The sequence below is a fragment of the Sturnira hondurensis genome, unplaced genomic scaffold, assembly GCF_014824575.4.
Source record: "Sturnira hondurensis isolate 20B ecotype Veracruz unplaced genomic scaffold, ASM1482457v3 Scaffold0003681, whole genome shotgun sequence".
In the NCBI taxonomy this organism is placed as follows: domain Eukaryota; kingdom Metazoa; phylum Chordata; class Mammalia; order Chiroptera; family Phyllostomidae; genus Sturnira; species Sturnira hondurensis.
Genome location: NW_028076312.1, coordinates 6560934 through 6586942, shown reverse-complemented (window position 1 = coordinate 6586942; position 26009 = coordinate 6560934). Strand labels below are relative to the sequence as shown.

Sequence of the window (26009 nt, the reverse complement as noted above, 5' to 3'; positions counted from 1 at the left end):
AGAGAAGCCAGGGTGCATTTACAATTCAAACACACCCAGTCACCGGTAATTTCCACAGGTCATTTCTACTCTGGAAAAAATATTATAAGTGAAATGCTTATTTCAGCAAAGAAATGTTTTTGTACGGAATCCCCCTTCAATACCACTCTTGAAACAATTTCTTTTCACTTGTTGAAAAAGTGATTTGTTTTTTGAGGGAAATAGGGTTTTTTCTAAAATATTTTCAGCAATTATTTTGATGGTAAAGAATGTGTTGGTGCAGTAAGAGAATGCACATAGGTGTTCAAGTGTGAAATAGAAAAACACCTGTAGCTTTCTGTGTATCTGCATGTATGTAAAACTCTGGGTTTGGGTTTTTAATGCTTGTTAGTACATAATCCTGTACTATATTCTCAGAACAAACAAAGCAGTGCAATCATGTGGTATCTTTGGACCAAACTTTAATTGGTCATTTTTTCAGTGCCTCCCATCTGCCAAAGCTCATGCAGGGCAGTGCTGTCCCACGATGATGAACATGTTCATCAAATCACTGTCTAAACACAGTAGGCGTCAGCCATCTTTGAAATCTGGAGAGTGAGACTGGAGCACTGAATTTTTATTTAATTTTGTTTTAGTTCATTTAGCTTTACATTTAAACGGTTACATATGACCAGAAGTTACTGAATTGGATGGAACAGGGACGAGGAACAGGCATGAAGTGTCCCAATGTCCGTAAGGTGGCCATGGTGGACTGGCCTAGGTGTAGAAGTAGGACTTTTTTTTCAGCGACATCTGTCCACAAGGGCACCAGACATCCAGAATCTTCACCTGCAAACACACAAGTCTACATGGGGGGGATTAAGTCTATATGCACAGGTACAAGATAGAACATATATAGTTAAATGTCCTTGTAAATCCATGTGCACATGCATTTATAGAGAGAAAACAAAGTGCGATGACTCACACTAGGAACTGTAAGAGCGAGTTAGAAAGGGGATCTTTCTGTCTCAGGTTCTACTGAGGCGTAAGTGCAATAGATATCAAAGGAAATCAAGGTGAATGTGGGACAGACCTCCATCCCATGCACAGATTTTAAAGGAAATGGTCCTGACACCCTGTTCTGCGATCTTGGATCGCAGAGTCAGATCAAAGCTATAAAAAGAAGTGAGAATAAGAGGAGAGTGCGAGGAGAGGGTGATGAGAGCTGCTGCCTGGCTCCCTGCCCCATTAGGGGGAGGGGCGGGTGTTACTGTCCAATCCAGAGGCTGTGACCACTTAGAGAAATTCTGGTTGTTCCCTGTTTTCCAGGAAAACAGGCTGGTGGCCTCACTCCTGCCCCAGAAAGCTAATGGACACTCTCCTTCCTGGGAAACTCACTCTGAGAGTTGTCAGTACTTCTGGGGAAGGCGGGGTTGTGGGAGGAGCCTCTGCTGTGTGGTTGGGATTAGCCTGCACTTCCTGAGCGCCTGAAGCAGGGACTCGTGAGTGTTTCTTGCGGACTAGATGTGGGCCATGTGCCAGAGAGCAGAGAGCAGGACTGCAGGCTGCCTGCTGGGGTCTGTCTCACAGGGCGGGCTGGAGAGAGACACAGCAGGAGGAGGAGGTGTCCTACAGGACACGCAGGGCTGAGGGACGCAGAGCACTTCGTTCACCCTCTTTCCTACTGCACACTTCCAGCTAAGTGGGGAAGATTTAATGCTAGGTCAAGTTTGGACTGGCTAATTTAGTTACTGAATAGACCCTTGAGGAGAGGACGGATGAGTGAGCTGAACAGTTTTCGGGCCTGTCAAACTGTCGGTTAATGTCAGGGAAAAGTTTCTCCACTGAATGTAGTGATCATGGAGACAGTTCTGGTTACACCAGGAATGGAATTTATTCGACATCCTGATTTCAATATGTATACTGATATCATTAGCTTTTTCTTGTTAAAATTGAAGATGCTATGTTTGGTAGTTACTTTCTCTGGTAACAAAAAATAAACAAATTAACTATAAATTAATTAATAAAGAGTTAATTTACATCATCCTGGAAACATATGTTAATCAGGTTTTTTTAGTTAATTCTAGAACTAATTACTTTTGCGAAGAATCAGTGAACAAATATTAGTAACTGGGTCAGGCATAAAAATAGGTTGAGACAAAGTGAAAAATTGCCAGAGATACAGGCATTCCACACTCTCTTCCATGCACCTTGGAAATAATGGAATATGTGGATGCAAAGAGCAGTGATGATCTCAGGATTTAGGGAGAGACCGCTAGTTGAAACCTTTAGAGAGGAAAAGGTTTCATGTAAGGATAACCTGAAAATATTCCATTAAAGAGCATCTATTTGTTTTCCTCCTACTTTCCTCGCTGTTCCTTTTTAGTCTCCTGTGCTGGCTCTTACTCATCTCCCTAACTTCTCCACGTTGCGTTGGAGTGTGCTGGACTCTCCTCTTTTCCATTGCTCCCTTGGTGATCTCATTTAGCTTCATGGGTATAAATACCATCTCTACTCTGACTCCTAAATTTATAGCTCCAGCACCAGCCTCTTCCTTGAATTCTGATCTCGTATATCCAACTGTTCACTCAACACTTAAGCAGGAAATGCAAAATGCAGCTGTAACCAAACACATCCAGAACTGAGGACCTTGTCTTCCAGCCCAGTCCTGCTCCTTCCACTGCATTCCCCAGATTAGTCAGTGCAACTCCATCTTTCTAATATTTCACCACCCCAAAGCCCTGTTGCCATCCTTGACTCTCTCTTTTATATCCATTGGCAAAGCCTGTCAGCTCAACCTTCAAAATATAACCAGAATCTGAACATTTCTTACCATTTTCTTTGCTGCCACCTTGTTGAAGTCACCATCATCTCCTGCTTGGATTGTGGCTTTAGCCTTCTAATTCACTTCCCTGTTTCTAATACATCTTACAAGGTAACCCTGGTAAAACATAAATCAGATTGTATAATCCCTTTGCTCAAAATCTTCCAAAGTCAGTTAAAGGCCCAGATCCTTACCATAGCTTCTCAGAGCCCACTCCTCACATCTCCTACTGCCCATTCCTTGCACCCACACATCTTAGGCATGAGACCTCTGTGCTTGGCCAGAACCCGCCAGGAAAGTCGTCAGGGCCTTTGCACTTCCAGTTCCTCATGGATCTGCATGATTTACCTCTGTCCTGTCCTTCAGGTCTTGACTCAACCTTCACCTTCTCAGTGCAGCCTTTTCTGAGCATCCTTTGAAACCATCTACTCCCACCCACCCCCACTCCTTATTCCTTATCCTCTGTTTCATTCTCTAAAAAGCCTATTACCATAAAACATCATATATTTTTATGATGCTTATTTTCTGTCTCCCCAAGTTCGTTAGACTGTAAGCTGCATGAGGACTGTGATGTTTTGTTTACTGATGTAAACAAAACTATACCAAGTTTTATACCAAGTTTACTGGTATAGTTTACTATACCAGTAAACTATACCAAGCATATAGTAAATGTTCAATAAATGTTTGTTGCATCAATGAATGTAAAGATAAGAAAAATAAGCTGAAACCATTATTATTCTTATGTTTTGTAACAGACTTAGCCTAACTTATTTGGGTCATGGGTGAGCTGAGGTGAGCAAAGGTGAGCTGAGTCCGTCCTGTGCAGCAACAGATCATCCTCTGATTGAACATTTTCTGCGCACCTGCTTCAAGGCGGGCAGTACCTACTTCCTCTTCTGTCTTTCCCAACTTCCCTGCCCCTTGCAGTCACACAAGCACATTAACCACATTTTTCTCTTTGCTTTCATCTCCCAATCCTCGTATTTATCCATCATTCACTTAGTATTCGGCAGAGTCAGATGCCGTGGTGCATTTTGTCTTGCACATGTCGTCTTAGATTGACTTTGGGCTGCTGAAATTTAAGTACAACCTGACTTCAGATTATTGTATATATGAGCTGAAAATTAGTTGGATATTTAAGTTGAATACTTCTACCTTAAATAATAGCAATTTTCAATCCCAAAATTATTTATTGAGCCCCTACTATAGGCCAGGCACAGTGCTAGAACCAAATTAATGTCCTTTACTCTAGTATATGAATTGTTTGTATGAAGTTGGAATATGATTTATAAGGCACCCTATTTATGCACTGAAGCACACATAACTTCTAATTGAAAAAGAACCATTCTAAATGCAAATACTGTAAAGTTTAGAGTTCTTTGTGTATTTCAAATAAAAAATTTTAAAAATGCATATTTTAAGATTCATAGATTGTCTGAGAATGTAAATAATGAAGTGTGAACCATACAACAAAATGAAAAAATATTTTCTCTTTGTTATTTTGACATGAACTAACTGACATCTGTGAAAGGACAAAACTCAATGATAATAATAAAAATGAGTTAATCAGTTTCAGTTTCGAGCACTGAAGAGTAATCATTGCATAGAAAACCTTAAAATGTCTTGAATTCCTACAGTTCACAAATGAAAGAAACTTAAGAAGTCTTCTCAAATTTGACAACATACTGAAATTGTACAAGCTATTTTCAACAATGATTGTGAGGTAGGAACTTTCTGAAATGTCAATAATAAAAAAATAACCTTTGATCAGGAAAGACTGGACTGAGTTTCTGTTGTACCCTCAGAAAATTACATTACAGGATCACTCCACTGTATCACACCCACTAGGCCGGCTATAATGAAAAACATAGACAATAAGAAGTATGGGCTATCATGTGGTGAAATTGAAACCTATTGTTGGTGGGAATATGAAATGGTGCAGCCCCCGTGGAACGCAGTTCGGCAGTGAAGTTAAATAGAGGTACTTATGACCCACAGATGCTAGTATAGAGAAATGGAAATGTAACATCCATGCAAAAACTTGTACATGAACAGTTGTAGCAGCATTATTCATAAAAGCCAAAAAGTGGAAAGAACCCAAATGTCCATCCACTGATGAACGGATCAATAAAATGTAGCCTATCCATATGGTAAAACATTATTTGGCAGTTAAAAAAATAAAGTTGTGTTACATGCTGCACATGAATGAGCATTGAAAACATTATGGTAACTAAAAAAAACCAGGCACAAAAGAGACTTGGTCCCATTTCTATGAAATGTGCAGAATAAACAAATCCATAAAGACAGAAAGTACATTCGTGGTTGCCAGGGGCCGAGAGGCTTGGCGGGAAAAGAGGCATGACTGCTAGGAGTATAGGATTTCTTTTGGGGGGTAATAAAAATTTTCTAAAACTGACTGCGGTAATAATTGCTCAAAAACCATTGACTTGTTCCCTTCAAATGTGTGAGTTGTATGGTATGTGAATTATATCTCAATAGAGCCGTTTAAAAAAAGTATTCCAAAGGAATGGTCAAGAGTGTGCAGCCAAAACACATGAGGGAAAGTATTATGGAGGTATTTTAGGAGCTTAATTAATAAAAATATTATGAAGACAGTTAATACAAATGTGTGGTTTTTCTGGAGTTGGTAATGTGTGTGGAATTTGTCAGCTTTTATAAATTTGTATTTGAAATTTTTTCCCATTCTAAAAAAATATTCAGTTTTGCCTCCCCCCCAAAAGAATCCATAATGTATTTTAAACTGGTCTTCAGAAACAGTAAGGATTGACTGTATGAATGACTTATACATGAGAGAACTTTAACTTCATTTTCATTTCTTATTTTGACCTCCAGTATCTAACATCTTGCCCACTTCATAGTTTCTCTTTCTTTCCATGTATACCAGGCTCCTGGGGAGAGTGTGGGGGAGGAATACAATGTGGATAAATATTGACCAGCTGGTGCCTCTTTTAGAGGCTGCTGCTCAGCTGGCCTGTGTGCCCCCTCCCTGCTTTTACCAAGGTGGATGTTTGTGTATTCTGACACTGACCTTGAGCACAGTTGGGATTATTTGAGCTGGGTGCCTGGCATCCCTGGGGGCTAGAATAGCAGAAATGGGGATTCCTCCTCTATTTTCAATATTTTAAAACACCTAACAAAATATTTACACACAAATAGTGCTGGCAAAATGAAATGTCAACCTTCATTTTGTTTCCTTTGTGTTTTATCAACTCAGAAGTCGTCAGAATTTCCATCATTTATACCTTTGATTATTTAAGGTGGGAAAAAATGAATGATTATTTAATAGATGTAATCACCTTTGTAAGTAAGACCTTGAAGCATTTTGGATTCAGGGAGAAAAAATTTTCTTAGTGGTGAAAATGGGAAACATATTGTTGCTTGCCTACTTTTTGAAATGTCCCTTTAATGAACCTTTTCTATGGGCCAGGAGCGCTACATAATCTGTCATGCTAATAACAATTCTGCAAGTTATTGTTATCTTCATTTTATAATTAAGGACAGAGAGCCTTAGATTACAAGTATCTATTTCCAGGTCCCTTAACTAGTAAACTCATGTAAATCTAGGTCCTCCTGGCCTGCTGTATAAATAGTTATGTGTGGGAATAGTTGGTATAGTTTTATATTCAGCTTAAAATCCTCTACCTTCCTCCCTATATAAAATGTTGGTAACTTTTCCAGTTATAGGCCACCGGGCCAGTGGTGAGGCCCCAGGTAACAACTATTATTTCCTGCATGTTCATACTCCTGATTCCTTGCCAACAAAATCATGAGACCCCGAGGTTCAAAGAAGCTGAAGTTTACTGGAAATGGGCACACAGGGATTGACTTCTTGGGATATTTCTGTAAAGGTGAATGTAGGATCCAAAAAGGAGAAATATACCCAAATAACTGGGTCCTTTAAAACCCACACATCTGACCAAACTGCTGTGCTAGCAGGGGAGCATGGGTTGAGATCACTTCTCAGAAACGGAAATGGATTTGTGTAAATGCTCCCACACCCTCCTTCTGGCTCCTCTGGTGGGTGCCACTGGCTGACTGATAGGTGTAAACAGGGCAGTCAGAGCAAAAGGCGGGGAATCATGTGCCTGGCTGCGTCCTGCCCTGGTGAGCTGGTTCCTTGGGCCCTGAAGGAACTTGACCCTTCATACTCACTCAAAGCCTGGCCGTGGTGGCCACTTCCCTTTATTTGGGCATCTTCTATGGGTCGCAAGAAGTAAGACTAGTCTTCGTGGCATTAAAGCTGTAACACAAACATACCGCAAGCCCCACGCTACTGGCCACATGGGGTTCCATCTCCAGGTGCTTGGGTCTGGCAAACTTTGAATTTCACCTTAAAATTCAATGTTTGCCAGATCCAAGCACCCTAAGAGTTCACCACTCTTTCACTCTAATAAACCTTACAGAGGGTGGTTTTTAGGTCTCCTGTCCCCTTTGCCAGGGGAGGGCGCCCTTGCAGACTGCCTCCACAACACTCAGTCCAGGGGAAGAGGGGAAAAAAGCACGGGTTTTCGGCACTTTCGATTGAAAATGCAGTTTTGAAGTGAATTATGCCCTGATACGCATATTCGGTTAGGACAGTCTCGAGACAAGATTGCAGGACCGAGGCGAGTCCCGTCCCGAGGGGCAATAGATCTTATATGGGTCGCCCATAGAGCTCCCTCAAAGAGGCAAAATACAACAGGAACTCAGGAGGTTACCCCTCCTCATCCCCCCAGGCCCCGAGGGGACGCCTGGGCGCTCCTTGCGGGACCGAGCAGTAGGGCGCCCAACTCTCGGCCCTTCCTTAGAGGAAACACCAGCCAAAGCGCCTCTCACTTTTCTTGGGGTAGGAAAACTGTTAGCGAACGAGACAAAGCAACAGGCAGATTTCCGCCGGGCGGAGGGTGAGTGCGCGGCGCCCGGGCTGCTGCCTCTGCCTACTGTGCCCTCTCCACCCCTTCCCGGCACGCTGCCGCCTTCCCCCTACCCGACGGGAGCCTCGCCCCCCAGCCGCGGGCCTCCGCCCTCTCCACCTCTTCCAGCCCCTTCCTTCCCCTTCCCACTCCCCTTCGTCCTCGTCCTCCAGGCACCGCCCCCTCCACCCTCTCACCTTCGCCCCCTCCCCCTCGGGCTCCTCCCGCTTGTCCCCTATCCCAACCCTTCCTACCCTCTCCGCCCCTCCGTCTCCCTACTCCACTCCACACTCCTGCCCCCACCCCGGGCACCTTCTCCGCCGTCCCCCGAGCCCTCTCTCACCCCATTTCTCCACTTCAGTCTCCCCCGCCCCCCAACTCCCCTCCCCTCCCCTCCATTATCCTCCCCCCCACCCCCGGCCCGGGCCCCCTGCCCCCTACCCCGTCGGGCCCCGCCCCTAGCCACCCCGCCCCCTCCACGCCCCCGAGCGCCGTCCCGCCCACGCTCGTCCACAGTCTTAGCTTGGACAGCGCTGGGGGCCGCGCGGGCAGCCTCCACTAGGGTGCGCGCCTCCGCCACCGCTGCCGCCGCGGGGCTCCTGCCACCGCCCCTCGCTCGGCAGTCCCGGGAGCCCGACCCTGAGCGCGCAGCGCCGGCCGCCCGCCTAGAGGCTCCCCGCGCGGTGGCGGGCTCAGCGCGGGCGATGGAAGATGGAAGGAAGAAGTGCTGCGGTGAGGCTCGGGACCCGCGGGGCCGAGGGAGTTTGGGGTCGCGCCGGTGCTCACCGTCCGTTCGGGGTCGGGGTTTGGTTGGCTTTGTCGCTCATCAGTTTTCCAGGTTCCCTGGGCCACTCGCGTTTGTGCCTTAGCATCAGTATCTAGTAGAGATGTTCCTTTTGCTCTTTCTTTCTTTCTTTGTGTTTGTTAGGAGCCCAGAAGGGTCAACTTTGTGGTGTTAAGATTTTGGGGGTTTAATTCAACCCTGGGCTTTGAAAACCTGAGACTTGGACGAGAAGCCCGAGTACTCATTCTTGCTTAATGATCAAAAGGAGGATAGCATTAAAGAGGACCCGATGTGCCGATTTTACTCTGCCAGGTCAGCTCTTGTATTTAGGGACTATCGCGTTTCTCTGTCAAAAAGAAAAAAAAACCCACAAACTTGCGTTGAGCGAAAACGGAAGATTATCTGGTTTAATATTCCCAGTAGTTTTTAAAGATGTTTCATTCTGTTTCACATGCATTTAGTGTTATCCGCCGTTTTCAGCTATATGTTCTAATAAGTGATGTTCTGAGATTTAAAAAAAAATCAGATTAACACTTAAAGAACGTGGCTTCAGAATGTTGTTGCAGACCTAAATAATAAATGTGTAGTTTTACTGTTCCCCCTGATGTCTATGGATGTTCAACACTCAGTAAGTAGGCGGGGGAGGTAATGGGCATTACGATTTCATTTTCCAGAGACTGGTTTGCCCGACAGTGCAGGGGATCCAGGATTTCCACTCCGGAATAGCTCTTGAGTAGGTCCAGGTGTTAGTGTGGGGAAGAGGGAGATCTGGAAAATTAAGTGGGATTCTGGGAACAAATGCTGCAGTTCGTTAATTGTGATGAATGCAGCGTATGCAGAGATCTTTGCAAAGCCCACTTGCCCGGTGAGCAAGACAGGATTTCTGCTGTCAAGGAGCTTGCTTTCTAGTAGGAGAGACTTCTGCAAAGGTTATGAAGGAGGAACCCGGAAAAGGAGAGAGAGGATCTGGCCTAAGAGCTTGGAAGTCCTCTGTGAGGACCTGGACCTTGAAGGGGAGCGTTTGGCTGGCTTTTGGGGAGCGAGGCGTGGATGTTCCCTGCTGAAGGAAAGGAAATGCGTTTTCCTCTTGCAAGAAATACTTTATCATCTTTTCTTTTCTTAGAGTGTTTACAAATCAAGAGATAACTCTTTAAAAGTCAGTAAATTCCTTTTTGGCACTTAACAATGCAACATATCAACAGAATCAGCAAAACAATGCAAAATAAATTTACACCTTCCCAACCAATTTTTAGTGGCATGATGTGTGTTCTACAACTTTCTTGTATCCATCTACAAGTCATGGTACAGATATACAGGCTGGGGCAAAAGGAGGTTTACAGGCACGAGTACATGAAACAGTTTATTTTGTATTGGCATTTATTAATTATTGTATTATTTTACATAAGAGCGACTGTAAACCTACTTTGCCCCACCCTGTATGATTTTTGTCTTGTGTGTTAGATATGTCATTGATACATGCTTTTGTGCTAAAAGGAGCACAGTGGTACCATGGAAAGCTCTTGGACTAGTAAGTAGGACACCTGGCTCATAGGTTTTGTCACTGGCTGAGTTTTTGCCATTGTCCTGGGCAAATCATTTAACCTCCCAAGCTAACCTGTTCTTCCCTACAGGATGAGGGCATTGGGTTGATGCGCTTTCAGAGCCTTCTAGCTCTGGCATTTTATGGTTTCATGCTTAAACATGTATGTGCATTACTTACTCAGTGATTTACTCTTAACAGCACATTCTGAATATCTCTGTATGTTCTGTGAACAGATCAGTGCTCTCTTCCTGGCCGTTGAATGTGGGAGGGTGATTAAAGCTGCAAAGTTAAAATAACCTTATTTTAAGGTGAAATTCCACAGTTGAGTGTTTTTTTAAAACATGGAAGCGTAAGAAAGTAGATTTGCAAATCTGAATGTGTGTTGGCTTTAAGAAAAATTTTGTTGGCCCTGTTCACTTCATTTGTGGCCAAAGAATAATACATACTTTATGATGCACTGGGTACTCAAGAGGCTCAATTTCGCCTAAATACTAGCAATTAAAAATACAGGATACCCTGGAAATCTTTATAGGGTAGTAAATCGTAGGGATTTGGAAATAAAAGTGAAATAAGACAGAAAGTCAGCTCATTGAAAAAGGAAAATGTAGAGATACTTTCCATGAGTGGCTCTACTTGGTTTATAAAGCCTTGATATGTTTGTTTGTTAGCCCTGATGGAAACACAGGTGAGTGGGATTCAGCCTGGCGTTACATTAAAAATACATCTAAGATGTTGCTACTTTTAGAGGTGATTTACTTTTGCTTTAGAAATTCTGGAGTCATCTGTCACACATTATTCATAAACTAAGACCCCGGCGTGGCCATGCGTTATCTGTCTTAGTTATGAAGTGCTGAGGCAAACACTGTGTGAACATTGTTAGTGTGTGCGCTTTGGCCTCAACACTGGTTTGTTTAAGGTTTACCTGAGGTAATGTTGTCGTTTGGCAACTATGAAAAGAGCATTTCTCTGAGCTTGGGTTGGATTAGGAGGTGAGTAATGGATGGTGATCCTTTCCAATTTTTAGCAATGAATTCAGATGTGATTGAGGTTTAAGCAGTCAGTCGTGAAAAATAACCTGGTTATCTATCAGTAGGTGACCCAAATCTGTCTACCTGAGGATGTGACTCAAGTTCACAGAAGGCCCGCATCCAGTCTAACTTCAAATCATTGCTGCTTCCAGGGTTCTCAACATTCAAGGCTTCCCCTATAGGCTGGGCCAAGCAAAGCTGTCCGTGGCTTCCCTTTGCTATGAGTGGAGGTATTTTCACATTGAATACTGCCCCTCAGTGCTTCCTGAGTTCCTTTACCGTTAAACCAGCCTAACCCTTATTATAGGGGAGTACAGGGTACAGGTGAAACTCTCCAGAGCATTTGCTTGGGGTGCCCAGGACTGGACAGCTTGTATTGTTCATGGTATTGCATGCAGACTAAGAGATTTGCTGCAGAGAATTTCAGTGCTGGCATTATTTTTTTGAGAGTGTGTCCCTTTGTATGTTTCCCATGTTTCTGAGGTACAAGACCATCTTCCAGGGACATTTTTCACAGGTCCCAAATTGCCTGGTGTTGGTGTTGGTGCTAATCAGCAGTGCCAGCTGCAGTTGCGGGTTACAATGGAGAAAAAGGATAATTTGCAGCACGCAGTGAACAACTTATTCTTAAATCCAAATTAACAAATTTCTATGCCTTGTTCAGAGAAAAAGGTGATACTCATATCATTAATAAAGGATCTTTGCTTCTGCTACCTTGTGTATATGAAAATAGCACATGTCCCAGCAGCCTTTGTTTTCCTCTGGGCCCAGAAGGTCAACGAACTGGGGCTCATTGGTGCCCAGTGGGCAGGAACCTCGTTGACACTTCAGGGCACGGAGGTGTGGAGCGTTTTCTCTCTTGAGGACAGCTGTGGTGAGGACAGCCGTGGTGTGAGGGAGTCACCAGCTCCTCTCCCCCTTGTTCGCAGGGGGGCCAGGTCTTGACCAGCGCCCAGCACTCATTCCTTGGGACTTGCTTAACCAGGAACTGCTCTCTAGTTTGCAACTCCTTTCCTCCGGCCACAAATGAGTGAGATGAATAATCTGTACATGTTCATGGGTATTTTGTAAAGTTCATCATTGGAGTTTGGGATTTAGTAGGAAGGTGAACATTTTGACCTGGGGCTGGGGCTCTTTTTTTACGGACTTTTCATGTGGGTTGGCTGGGAAGCATTTTCCTTTAAGTTTCATGTTAAGTCCTAACTTTTGGAAAATGTTGAAGTGATGTTTTCAGGAATGATGCATTGTTACAATCACAGCATATATATACTTGTGTGTGTGCCTATACACACACACACGTATATATATGATAAAGATTCTTTTTTTAAAAGATTTTATTTATTTATTTTTAGAGAGGGCAAGGGAGGGAGAAAAAAAGGAAGAGAAGCATCAGTGTGTGGTTGCCTCTCACATGCCCTTTACTGGGGACCTGGTCCACAACCCAGGCATGTGCCCTGACTGGGAGTCAAACTGGTGACTCTTTGGTTCGCAGGCTAGTGCTCAGTCTACTGAGCCACACCATCCAGGGCCCAGTCACAGCTAATATTTATTGAGATCTTATTATATGCTTTAACACAGATTACCTGTGACAGACAACCGCATGAATTCAGTTTCCATTCTGAAGTCTGGAGAGGTTAAGGGATATAGCTAATAAGTGGCAGAGCTGAGAGTTAAACTCAGGCACTCAGTTTCCGTAACCACCAGGCTGTTTCCATGTCCTCAGAGTTAGCATTGTGTGTTGCAGAAACTGAGCTTTTTGGTTCTAATATTTAGATTCTGTGGATCTTAGAATCTGAAATTGAATGACTGATTCATCCAACAACCATTACTCTATGTATCCGTTGACTTAAATAGCAGAATGAGTATTGCTGTTTGGCTCAAGAAATAGAAATTGTATGCTATTCTTTTAAAATCACACGTCATGTCTAAAGGGGTGACTGTAAGACCACATGTGAGGACTTCCATACAGTTATAAATAATTAGAATTCAGAATAGAGCAGATTAACAATTTAGAATTGAATGTTAGGCTCACCTTTTTTAACTTCTAGTTACGTCACCTCATAGAAGTGATCTCACCTTTTTTGCAACTGTGGTTGTTGACACAAAGAAGGCTGCTTCTGTGTGTGTGTGTGTGTATGTGTGTGTGTGTGTGTTTGTGTGTGCATGCCACCCAAGAGCTGGGACGTGGTTGTTGAGAAGAGGTGCCTGGAACAATAAGGAGGAGAATGGGAAATGAGCCTGGGGGGCATCGTGAGAAATCAGGCGGCAGCTGCTCCCAGCTTCTCCTGCCTTCTGTGCCCAGACTTTGCTAAGGAAAGGTCAGTTACAGAAACGGAGCAGCTTGGTTCTTCCTATGGCTGTTTGGTCTGCGAACAAGGGATATAGAAAACTTTCAATAGAAGCAGCTGTAGCTCCTTTTGTTGGGCCTCCAGGAGGTTATTGGTTAAGGGCTCGCAGAACTGCTTGTCTCTGTATATGAAAACTGACACCCTTTTTTGAATTTCAATTTCAACAATACTTGATTTCCAAGAAGTTATTTGACAGGCACAGTGTAGAATGAGTCATGGGGCACTGAGGGGAAGGAGACCTAGGTGTGAGGCAGTGTGAGTGGATGATTGCTGCCTCTGTGTGATTTTGTGATTCTCCAGCAAAAGTTATTCAGGGAAACGCTGAGAAATGGCAGCAGCTCTGTGATCTCCTGTAGTAACCCCCTCCGACCTTCCCTTCACGTCTCTAAAAGCTACACGTAGTGGGTGTTTGAAGAAGCAAGATGTCTCCTTGGGCCCAAAACTTTTCATTTGAATATAAGTTCCTTTGGGGCAGATGTTTTATGTTTTTCAGCTTCATTTCTTGTGTCTCTCAAGGGTCCGTGAGCTTCCTACCCTTCCTGCTGATGCAGAAGCTGAAATACAGAGATTAATATGCTCTTTATTCATTCGTTCAGTGAATATCACGTGTTTACCATGTGTCAAGCTCTGTGTTAAGGTCCAGAAAACCTTGTCCACTAACCACTAAGAAAATCTGCCAAGAATGTTCAGAGGCACTTGGATCATACATCTGAGAGATAAACGTCTCGATCTGTAAATACTAAATCTACTGCATCTGAGAACTCTGCACTGACAAACTTTCATGGACTCAGTGAAGGTGCGCTCTTAAGTCAGCATTATTAGTGCAACTTCCCACTCTGATGGAAGTATTCTCTATCTGTGCTATGCAGTGTGGGAGGTAGTCAGCAGGCTCAGGTAGCTACTGAAAGCACATTCAGTGGGGAGGGAGATTTAAGAACTGAGTTCTAAATTTTATCGCATTTCACTGAGTTTCAGTAGCCTTCTGTGGCCAATGGCTAACATACTGGGCAGCACAGCTCTGGAGCAAAAATGCTTTAACAGATAGCACTGGCTGTCCTGAACAGTCATTTCTCACTTGCCTGTCTGGTTGCTTATGGTGTGTTTACCAGCTGAGCTCTGCTGAGCTTTGAGTTTCACACACATGTACTCCATGATGTCTGATAAGCAGCGAGAGTGTACGGAGGCATGGGATTTTCATGGAAATAAAAGTGCAGGTAAAATCATTGAAAGTGAAGAGAAAAAGAAAGTGGATTTGTCTCAAACTGGTAAACTCAGTTGGTTAGAGCTTCATCCCAGTGCGCCAAGGTCACGGGTTCCATCCCTGGTCAGGGCGTGTATAAGAATCAACCAATGAATGCACAGATAGGTGGAATAACAGACCTATTTTTTTCTCTCTCTCCCTTCCTCTCTCTAAAATCAATTAAAAGTAAATAACTGAAATGTATTGGACAGTAGGAACTCTCCTGAAAAAAAATTGAAACAGGTAGCAAGAGATGGTTGTGAATTGTTTGAGACCTTGGGGAGGGGGAGAGAATGCTGTAGTTGACCTTTTCTATTGCAGCCTGTGGGTAATAGTCCCATAGCTCCAAGCCCCTTTGACTCTGCATAGCACACACGGTATCCAGGTGGGGAGCGCTGGGTATTTGCAGGGCTCAGGTCTTCCCTGGGGCCCCCGCAAAGCTGTCTTGGAGGCCTGGCAGATTTCAGTGTAGGTGAAACTGACTGGGAAAGATGCCTGAGCAGCATAAATCTTGGCAAGGGTGTGCCTGGTTTTAAAACTGTGTGCTTGTGGAGGTGCTTCTGCTCCACGTTAGAAATAGAGGATGCCCAAAGATTGAGGAGCAGAGAAGAAAAATCTTACTCTTATCTCCAAAAACCTTATAGTGACAAGTCTTGGAGATGGACAGTCACATTTGCAGGCTCCAGGGTTTTTTTCAGGGGCAAGCATGTAGGAATAGCCTTAAGTTTAGCATGTGTGAAGTCATGAGAGAATTCTCATGTTTGGGCCTCTATTGGAATACATTCCAGTTTGGGGTTCTGTAACTTGTGAAGACAATGATATCAAAACGTAGCAATGCAAAAATCTGGGGATAGGAAGAGTCGAAAGAATAACATGTATTCTGTAGCTATTATGTGCCAGATACTCTACAGGAAGCATTGTTCATATACAGATTTCTACCTTCTCATATGTTCTTTACAATATTGTAAGATAGGTGGTATCCTTATTTTCAGAGGATGAAATTGAGGCTCATGGAGGTTTAATGGGATTCTTTTGGGGGGATTCTTTTTTTAAACAACTTTATTGAGTTATAATTTACATACCATACATACATACCATACTCATCCATTGAAAGTCTACGTTCAGTGACTTTTGTGTGTTCACAGAGTTGTGCATTCATCATCACAGTCAGTGTCGGAGCATATTCATTGCCCCAACACAAACTGCAGACACATTAGTGTCATTCTCGAATGCCGCTGTTGCTCCCATCCCTGACCCAGGCAACCCCTCATCTACTTCCTGTCTCTATGGATTTGCCTATTCTGCACATATCTTATAAATGGAATCATACAATATGTGGCCTTTGATGCCTGGCTTCTTCCATTTAGCATGTTTTCAGTGCTCATGTTGCAGCATGTATTAGTACTTCACTCCTCTTTATTGCTGGGTAATATTCAATTGAATAGACAGACCACATTTTATTTATTCATTCATCACATGATGGGTTGTTTTGACTTCTTGGCTACTAGGAATAAAGCTGCTATGAACATCCATGTACAGGTTTTTGTGGGACATGTGCTTTCGTTTCTCTGTGGTATGTACCAGAGGGTAGACTTGCTGGGTCATAATTGTAACTGTGCTTAACGCTTGGATCCATCGCCGAAGTTTTGCGCAGGCTGCACCATTTTACATTTCCGTCGGCAATGTGTGCGAGTCCTCATTTCTCCACCTCCTCCTCAACGCTTGTTATTTTCTCTCCGCTTGATTCTAGCCATGTCAGTGGCTGTGAAGTGATATCTCACTGTGGTTTTGCATTTTCCTAATGATGCTGAACTTTCTCTTCGTGTGTGTGTTGGCCACGTGTATATCTTCTTTTAGAAATCTTTTCAGATCCTTCGCTCTTTCAAAAAATTGGGTTGTCTTCGTATTATTGAATTGTAAAAGTTCTTTGTATATTTTGGATACAAGTCTGTGATCAGATATGTGCTTTGCAGATACTTTCTGTTCTGTGGGTTGTCTTGTCACTTTCTTGTTCCTGTCCTTTGAGGAAGTGAGGTTCTTTATCTTAAGCAAAATGTGAGAGGTCTTAACACACTCTCTAGGGCCTCACATATTTGCTGATGTCAGTCAACAGAGTGATTTGTGTCATGAATATCATTCTTTTTGGTTTTGGTTGGAAAAAAGGGTGGATTTAACTCTTGCCTGAACCAGGGATGTCAAACTCATTTTCATGGGGAGCCACATCAGCCTTGAGGTTGCCTTCAGAGGGTTGAATGTAGAGCTCCTTGCCCCTAGTTAAGGAGTACTCACATTTATACAGCCCTAAAATTACATTCGGCCCTTTGAAGGCAAGCTCAAGGCTGATGTACACCCCCCCGATCAGATATGTGCTTTGCAGATACTTTCTGTTCTGTGGGTTGTCTTGTCACTTTCTTGTTCCTGTCCTTTGAGGAAGTGAGGTTCTTTATCTTAAGCAAAATGTGAGAGGTCTTAACACACTCTCTAGGGCCTCACATATTTGCTGATGTCAGTCAACAGAGTGATTTGTGTCATGAATATCATTCTTTTTGGTTTTGGTTGGAAAAAAGGGTGGATTTAACTCTTGCCTAAACCAGGGATGTCAAACTCATTTTCATGGGAGTACTCACATTTATACAGCCCTAAAATTACATTCGGCCCTTTGCAGGCAAGCTCAAGGCTGNTGAGTGCTCCAAAGGCCCCCCCCCCCCCCCCCCCCCCCCCCCCCCCCCCCCCCGCCAATGAAAATGAGTTTGACACCCTTGGCCTAGACTAAGCTACCTGGGAGGATTGCAGAACTCTGAGGATTCCAGACTGTCGGGCGCATTGCAAGGAAACTTGCGAAGTCATTTCTCTGGAGACTTTTATGTATAGGAAATAGTGCCTTTCTTCTGGATTAAACAGTGGACTGCTTAGGAGGAAGAGGACACCTACTCAGAACACCCTTCCTGAACTTTTTAGGTTCGTAATTTTACGAAGTAAATAGTAATTCCCAGACTTGTCTATCACAGGGATCACCTGGTTTTCAATTTCCAGGGCTTCGGGAAGGTTTGGGTTCAGTTCTGCAGTGACACTTTTCATAGTCACCCCTACTTGATTGAGGTCAGGAGCTCCCGAGAAACTCTGATTTAAACTGGTGATAATAATGACCTTTTCAAGAGCCATTGCCCCTAGGACTTAATCAGGCCTCTTTAGTGGGTGTGGCCTCCAGGTGACAAACATCCCTCCCGGAGGGTGGTTACACAGAGCAGATCCAGCCAGTCTGGCTGCTCTGCTTACAGCAGCTACTGATCTTGATCCAAGGCAGCCTGTGCTCTTCCGACCCCTCGCATAGTAGATAGAGATAGTTCCCCTTAAAAAATTTAAACCAGACGAGAGCGGGCACATGAGAGAGAAAGAGGTGAAGAGATTAAGAAGTACAAATTGGTAGTTACAAAACAGTCACGGAGATGTAAAGTACAGCATAGGGAATATAGCCCATATTAATGCGGTAATTATATATGGTACCAGATGGGTACTAGACTTATGGGGAATCACTTCACAAATTCTCTACATGTCTGACCGCTGTGCTGTACACATGAAAGCACTACAGAATAACACTGAAAGTAAACTATAACTGAAAAATAAACATTAACAAATTTAAACCAGTTTCATAAACATTTTCAAGTCACAAGGTTGCCAGCACCCTCTTGACTGTATTTTTCCCCTCTTTTTCTCTCTGAGATGTGTTCATGTTTTTTGGTTGGTGGTTTTGTTTTTACCGTTGTTGAATCCTCGCAGGCCTCCGTAGCCACACAGATCTCCACAAACGCCTATGGGGAGCGGAAGGTGTGGAAAGCAAAATCGATGGCATTATTTGTAATCCTTACATTTCTTGTTTGGGGTTGTCTGGCAGGGTATCCTGAAGGACTTGATAAACATGAGGTTGGGCCAGCTCATTAATGGGGGAGGCAGAGACTCATTTGCCTGTCCTTCTCTGAAAGGACACTGTGTCACCAGGGGGGCAGCAGCGCAGGTAGTGGTTGGAGTGTGGCCTTGCATCTGACGGTCTGATTGGCATCCTGCCTGGCCCTGCCACCCTCCAGCTGGGGCACCTTGGGGAAGGCATTTGATGTCTCTGTACTGCGCTGCCTCATTGCCCCATGGAACGCCTTGCTGATGCTTAGCGGCTGTGAGGGCTTAGGGCAGTGCCTACGGGAGAGAAGCAGTAACCTAGCAAGTGAACCGTGAATGGGACCTGGGTGGTAGCTTATACTTATCTGAGAAGGAGGCAGAATCATTTCCTTCCTTAAAGTCACACAGCTCATTGGATGGCAAAACTGGTCGTGTACCCCATACTGTGATTGCCTGTAGGTGTGCAGCTTGGAAGCTAAGAGGAAAATTCTGTTATTTTGTGTGGTGCATTGGCACAATAAATGTTTATTCAATGGATGAGTTAAAGATGCCAGGCTATTTTGTAGCTCAGCCCAGGAACCCTTCTAAGAATGTATGGACAGAGTAGGTGCGCTCACATTTAGCCTTGTACTCCGGTGGAGTAGAATTTCCAGAGGCAGCAGAATTCCTAGCCTAATCATTTTTGCTATTGGCTTTGCTGTGGGGTTTCTTGCATCTCCTGTTTTGGCAGAGTGGAATTTTCCTTGCCTTGCAGTAATGTTCATGGGTTGCTTTTGGAGCTTCATGTGTGTGACTTTCATTAGAGCTTTCTTGCAGATGACAACCCAGGGCACAAAAGATAAGAGTAATATATTCCTTCGAATTTCCTCACACAGGTCTCTCCCTTCTGGCAGCGGCGTCTGATAGAGCAGGTAAAGGCTTGGGCTAAGTTTGCCGGATGTAATGGTCTTACAGAACTGTTGCATTCATTCTCTTTCATTTCATCTTAATTTTTTTCATTCCTGATTCCTGTCCTCCTGCCTTCCTCGTATGGTTTGTATGTCAGTTGATGGTCTCTTGTGCTGATGGGTCCTGTTTGGGGGGAAAAAGTCTAATAAAATAACAGCGTAATATTCTAAATCTGGAGCAGTAAAGACATATTTACTGCAAATATATTTTTATTTTATTTATGTACAAAACAGTTTATCTGTTTCAAAGATTAAGCCATGCATGCTGTTTATAAGAGCTAGATAGGCTCAGAGTAATTAAAGCCAAAGTTTTAGAAGCATTGCTAAAATACATGTATCTGGTATTCAGTGAGACAGTGTTTTAGTTTATATAATCATTATATAACAAGAAGGTTCACTGGGAAGTTAAAAGGGTCATGGTAATGTCTTGATTTACATAGGAATATTTACATCACAAATCTTTATGTGTGACAAATAATGTATTAGTTACATTTGCCTCTATTTAGTAAAAACAGTTTAAAGATAAACCATTGTTGGTAGAATTCTCCAATGACCATTTAATGTCTTGTTTCTCCAGCATTACACTAAGCTTTCTTGGTAACAACTCTTTCTTATTATACCTGTACATGATTATTTTACGTAATATTTAATGACATTATGTAATTTCAGTAGCAAACAACTGGCACAAATGAGTGCGGGAGCAAACTCAGCTGATTCTTGGTAACTATCAGCTCAGTGATGGGAGCAGAATTCTGTGAGTTTGCCGGGGTCTTGATTACCAGCTGTGGGCGCCTACTGGGAATGGACATTCGCTAGGTTGTTTCCAGGGGGACTGTTCGTCCTGGAGTCTGCTGATTGGAGGCTGGGTGAGGCCTTCCATAGTATGTGTAACTTTGGAAACGGAAGCAATGTTATCAAGTAGAGAAGCTATGACACTCCTACATTTTTTATTTGAAATCACATTTAGCTTTTCTGTGCCTCACATCATGTTTGTGTACAGTTACTTCCCTCCTGATTTCTGCATCTAAATGTTTTTTTGAAATCATTTGGCTCCTCCCTGGAAGATAATTTTAAGTTCTTTTAAAGTGCGGTTTATAAAAATGGGAGCCGCCCATGTTTACCCATTGAGTGAATGTGTTGCTAAAGCCTGACAACCACTCCACGTTTTCCTCTCGCACTCGAGTCCGAGGTTCCCCGAAGGTGGGTCACACCCAGAATTTATACATCGTTAAAACGTTAAGTGCCCTGCACTTGGTGTCGTAATTTCTCTGTTATTTGAGGGAATCAAAGTTCATAGCATTGGCCTGGCGACTTTCTCCTGCTCCGGGGAGGGTGGGTGTACTGACCCCGCCCTTTCTGTGTGCTCTGGGGAAGCAAGAGCCACGGGTTTGGGAAACCCCAGGACCTCCTAGGGTTGTAGAGCATCTCTCAGTTTAGAGGACTGTTTCTTTATAATTATTCAGGTTTGTATGATATTGATTTCATTGTGAAATGGGAGCAGCTTTTTTTCCTGCAATATATGAATATGTATATGCATACTTTCATTGTGAAATGGGAGCAGCTTTTTTTCCTGCAATATATGAATATGTATATGCATACAGAGTGCCCTGGTAAAATATAGCCCTTTAAAAAGAATACGCAATATATATCATAGATCACGTGCAGCTCTGTGTCACTGCCCCCTCTCATTTACTCACAATGCCTCTTATGTACCAGGCATCATTTTAGGCATCAGGGATACAGTGGTCAAAATTGACAAAAAAAATCTTACTCTTGCGAGGCAGGATAGACTGTGTGTGTGTGTTTTGTATGAAATCCTTTGGGGAAAATGAAAGCAGAGGAGAGAGGAGGGAGGTTAGGAATGGGGGCTGCAGTTATGAATAGGGTGGTGGAGGGTGGCCTCACCGAGGTGACTGGTGATGAAAGGCCTGAAGAAGGCGGAGAGTCTGTGGCTGTGTGGGGAAGAACGCTGCAAGAAGCGGGTGCAGCAGGTGCAAAGTCCTGAGGCCGAGGTAGGCTTCCTGCCTTCCAGGGACCGCGTGACCAGGGTGACTGGACTGCAGTGAGCAGGCACCCGTTCCTGTAAGGCCTCTGCCTTATAGGCCATTGCAAGGGCTTTGTAGAGTGAGCAAAGAAGCAGATGGAGAAGTTTTTTGTTTTTTAAAGATTTTACTTATTTTTAGAGAGAGGTAAGGGAAGGAGAGAGAGAGACATTGATGTGAGAGAGAAACATTGGTCAAGTGCTTCTCTTATGTGGCCCATCTGGGCCAAACCCACAACCCAGGCATGTACTCTGACTGGGAATCGAACAATGACCTTCCCCTTTGCAGGATGATGCCCAGCCCACTGAGCCACACCAGCCAGGGATGGAGAGTTTTAAAAAAAGATCTGACATGATCCTGCTCATGTTTTAAGAGGACACATTACTGCTGTGTCTCCTGAGGCTAGACTTTAGTGGGGGTGGACAAAAATAGGCAACCAGTCAGGGGGCTGCTGTAATAACCTAAGTGAGCAGTGGTGATGGCTTGGGGCCAGAGTGGCATGTTATGAAGGAAAAGTGGGAAGGATTTCCTGATTGACTGTATGTGAGATGTGAATGAGGAAGGTCAACGGTGAATTGCAAGGGTTTCAGCTTATGCACCTTGAAAGACGGAGTTGCATTAACTACTGATACTATAGGGAAGAGTTGATTTGGAGGGAAAGGTCAGGAGCTCATTTTGGAGACATACAGGAGGCAGTTGGATGTACTAGTCTGGGTTTCAGAGGAGAGGTCTGGCTGAAGAGAAATATTTGGGAGTTGTCAAAACATAGAGACTGGATGACATCTACAAGGGGGTAAGTGTACATGGAAAAAAGAGGTTCAGGACCAAGAACCCGGGCTCCTTCGACACCGAGGTCATACAGATGAGATGGAACCAGTAGAGAACAATGAGAAAAAGCAGCTAATGAGAGAGGAGGAAAACCAGGAGTGCCGTGTCTTGGGAGCCAATGGTCAAGAGTTCACTTAGCAATTTAGCAATGGGGAGGTCATTGGTGAGCTTGGCAGCACCGGGTTTGGTGGAGTAGTGGGAACCAGCAATTGATTGGTGAGGATTCAAGAGAGAACAGGAGTAGAGAGATGAAAACAGCCGATGTGCACGAATGCAGATCCGGGAGAAGTAAGGCCTGCTCGGGTGTGGTTGGCAGGGTATGTGGATGTCCCGCACGAGATGGACAGCAGTTTGAACATTTCACCTGTAATGTCATATGGTGTGCTTGAGTGTGATGTTGTTATGTTACAGGATTACATGCTTATGATTTTGTGATAAAAGAGGCACGTTATTTGTGCCAGACCCCATATTTGGCAGATTTTCTCTGTAAAGGGGAGATGAGGTCAAGAGGAGTTTTAAAGCGGGCAGCGTATCAGCGTGTTCGCTGGTAGGAAAGACAGTAAAGAGGAGAAAAACGGCCCCTCATGTAGTAGCATAATTCCCATTCAGAAGAACTCTGGTGTAGTTTTAAACAGCTAATATCATCGAGCTTACTATGAACAAACATTAATTTTTATATTAATAAATTATGTATTTTCCACAGTTTTTATCTCCCCATCTCCATTAAAAAATCAAAACTTTTTCTTTTGTATGAGTTTTTAAATTACTATTTGGTGTGGATAATTTCTGTTCACCTATTCAGCTTAAGGCAATCCTTACATCTGCACCAATTGCACTTACAATAATTGATGATTTTTTAAAGACTTTATTTTTTGTTTTTTTAAAGATTTTATTTATTTATTTATTTTTAGAGGGGAAGGAGAGAGGGAGAGAAACATCAATGTATGGTTGCCTTTTTGTGCCTCCCCTGCTGGTAGTTAGCCTGCAAGGAACCGGTTTGCAACCCAGGCATGTGCCCTGACTGGGAATCGAACCGCGATCGTCTGGTTCGCAGGCCCGCGCTCAATCCACTGAGCTACGCCAGCCAGGGCAAGACTTTATTTTTTAAGAGCAGTTTTAGGTTCACAGCAAAACTGAGAAGGTGCAGAGAGGTACATTTCCCACGTACTCCCTGTCCACACACATGCATGGTCTCTTCTCATCAGCTTATGTCAGTTCTGGCCAATAGAAATATGTGAGCTATATGTATGGTTTTAAAGTTTCTGGAAGCCATTTTAAAAAGGTAAAAAGAAACAGGTGAAATTAATTTAAATATTTTATTTAACAGAATATATCCAAGATATTGTCATCTCAATATGTGGTCAGTATAAAATTATTAATGAGGTTATGTGTATTTTTTTCATACTGAGTCTTAGAAATCAGGTGTGTATGTTAAACTCACAGCACATCTGCCATATTTTAGATGCCAAAGGGCCCCATGTGGCTGCCGTGTTGGACAGTGCAGATCCGCATGCAAACGGTTGTGGGCAGGATAAGCACAGTTTGTGTGTACGTTTATTGTCTGTGAATATCAATCCACTATTTGCTTTAGAAATAGCATTTATGGTTAAAGATTAAAATTAGGATAGGATTTTTTGTGTTAATTTAAAATTTTACCCTAAAAATAAATAGATTAATGTATGGAAAATAGACAATTATAAATATATGAAAAACACAATAAGCTGCTGATTGACTTTAGCAATGGTTATTGGGGTGACTGTCTACATAAATTAAAAATGGCAGAGACTTTCAAGTAAATAAGTTATAGCAAAATTATTTAGGATGACTTGCCCTTTGGATAACTTCTGCGTAGTAGTTCTAACTGTAACTTCACTAAGGGTTCTGAAAGGGGAGAAGTGCCGTCCCAAACGCACTTCACTTCTATTTCGTGTGATTCCCACAAACTCCCATAAGGGGGGGACAGTGTCATGGCTCACATTTTACTGATGGGGAACCTGAGAGACCAGAGAGGTTTAGTAACTTGTCCCAGGTCATGCTGTGGGTAAACTGTGGATCTAGGATTTGAACTCTAGACACTCTGATTCCAGAGCTTTCTGTCTTAAATCTGTGCCAGACTGACCTCCTTGGCATGGCTCAGCCGTACGTCTCTGCATCGTACAATGAAGGGGTAAGGGGCACAGATTGTTTTGTGTCCTGGGGACTTGAGTATATGCTAACTCTCAAAATAAATCACATCCTGCCATTAAGTTTCCTTACTTTGAGTTGCTTTATCCTGATTTCTGACTGATTGTCAATTTAAATTGAGCCTCAACACTTTATTCCTCTGCCCAACCCTAACTTGGGGAAAAAAACAGCTAATAATGAGGTAAACCTTCAGTGTCATAGAGAACTAGAGCTTAAGCTTGATTAGGGAGATAAGGCACTAATACTAATGAAATATGATTACAACTTACTATTAACAGCAAGCGCATCAGCTATAACCATTCATTGAGTGAGTGCTCTATGCCTTACATTGTGCTGAGACTCATTATCTTATTTAATCATTGAAATGATGCTGTAAGATTGACTTTACGTAAGTGCCTGAAGCAGCGCCACTGTTGTCTGAAACAGATGCTGTGAGATTATTGTATTTAATTCTGGGTGTCACCTTTAAGAGAGATTTTAATACAGTAAAAGGCCAGGTAGGCAACAAGTGGTAAGGAAGTCGTGTGATGTGCGGAGAGATTGTAGAAAGTGATCTTTAACCTAAGGAAAGAAGACTTAGTGTGTGAAATAGTTGTCTTTAAGTATGTGGAACAAGGAATATGACCTAAAGGGAGACTTGACTCTGGAAAAGGATTGCATTTCTTCTTTTTCCAGAGAATGTGGAAATGACATTTATAGAATAGCAGATTTTTACTTAAAAAGAAGAAAGTACTTTCTCACAGAGTTGCTTGCAAAACTAAACCAGCTTTCTTTTAGATGTCTTTGGATTGAGACTAGGTCTCTACTTGGGTACTTTAGGTTACGTGCTTGTATTGGAAGACTCTGATCACAGGAAGTGGCCACCTTCCTCAGGTGAGGTTCAAACAAAGGACCGTTTTAAGTTCTTTCCAGTGTTGAGGTTTTGTCCTAAGTTGTGTTCTGAAATCACATTCTTCTTCTACTACAAATCCCCTCTCAGTGCTTCTGCAAATTAAGGTGGAGATTGTGCTATCACGCTAGAACGTTGGAGCTGAGGAGGACTCGGGCAATTTCGCAGTCTAACCTCATTTCGCAAAGAAGGCAACCGGGAAAGAGAAAGTAAAGACCCGGTTGGACAGGTGCTCAGGTATCAGCCTCAGCTCAACAGCTTTTTTCTTTTTTTTAATATTACGATTACTCATGTTTAGGGGAAACGGACTAAACCACTTACAGCTCATTTTAAAAGGTCCTTTGTAATGTTCTCCAGAGCTAACATAATGAAGCAGTTGGGTTCATTTTGTTCTATTTGGGGCATACTTCAGTCCTTTTGAAAAAAATCCCGTCCGAGCCTAGAATCAGTGATTTTCCTAAAGAGAGGCTTTCTGTTTCTTCAGTTTATTTAATGCCACAGTGCTTTATTTCCCTGAAAACATAAGCATCTCCACATTGAAAGCAGAAAGGCTATAGTGACCTTTGTAATTTATTATTCAACCAATATTT

The 26009-nt window shown here is 43.1% G+C and overlaps 1 protein-coding gene across 4 annotated transcripts in view; it reads left to right on the top strand.

Moving 5' to 3' along the window:
* PSD3 (pleckstrin and Sec7 domain containing 3) overlaps positions 1 to 26009 on the top strand; it is a 572156-nt gene that overhangs the window by 150231 nt on the left and 395916 nt on the right. For 2 of the 4 annotated variants that reach the window (XM_037042121.1, XM_037042120.1), the window contains exon 1: positions 8165 to 8427. The exons of the other annotated variants lie outside the window; for them this stretch is intronic. In XM_037042121.1, coding sequence (XP_036898016.1) covers positions 8400 to 8427 — 28 coding nt within the window. In that variant the 5' untranslated portion in view covers positions 8165 to 8399. Of the gene's footprint in view, positions 1 to 8164; positions 8428 to 26009 lie in introns of those variants that run through there. 4 annotated transcript variants of the gene reach the window in all.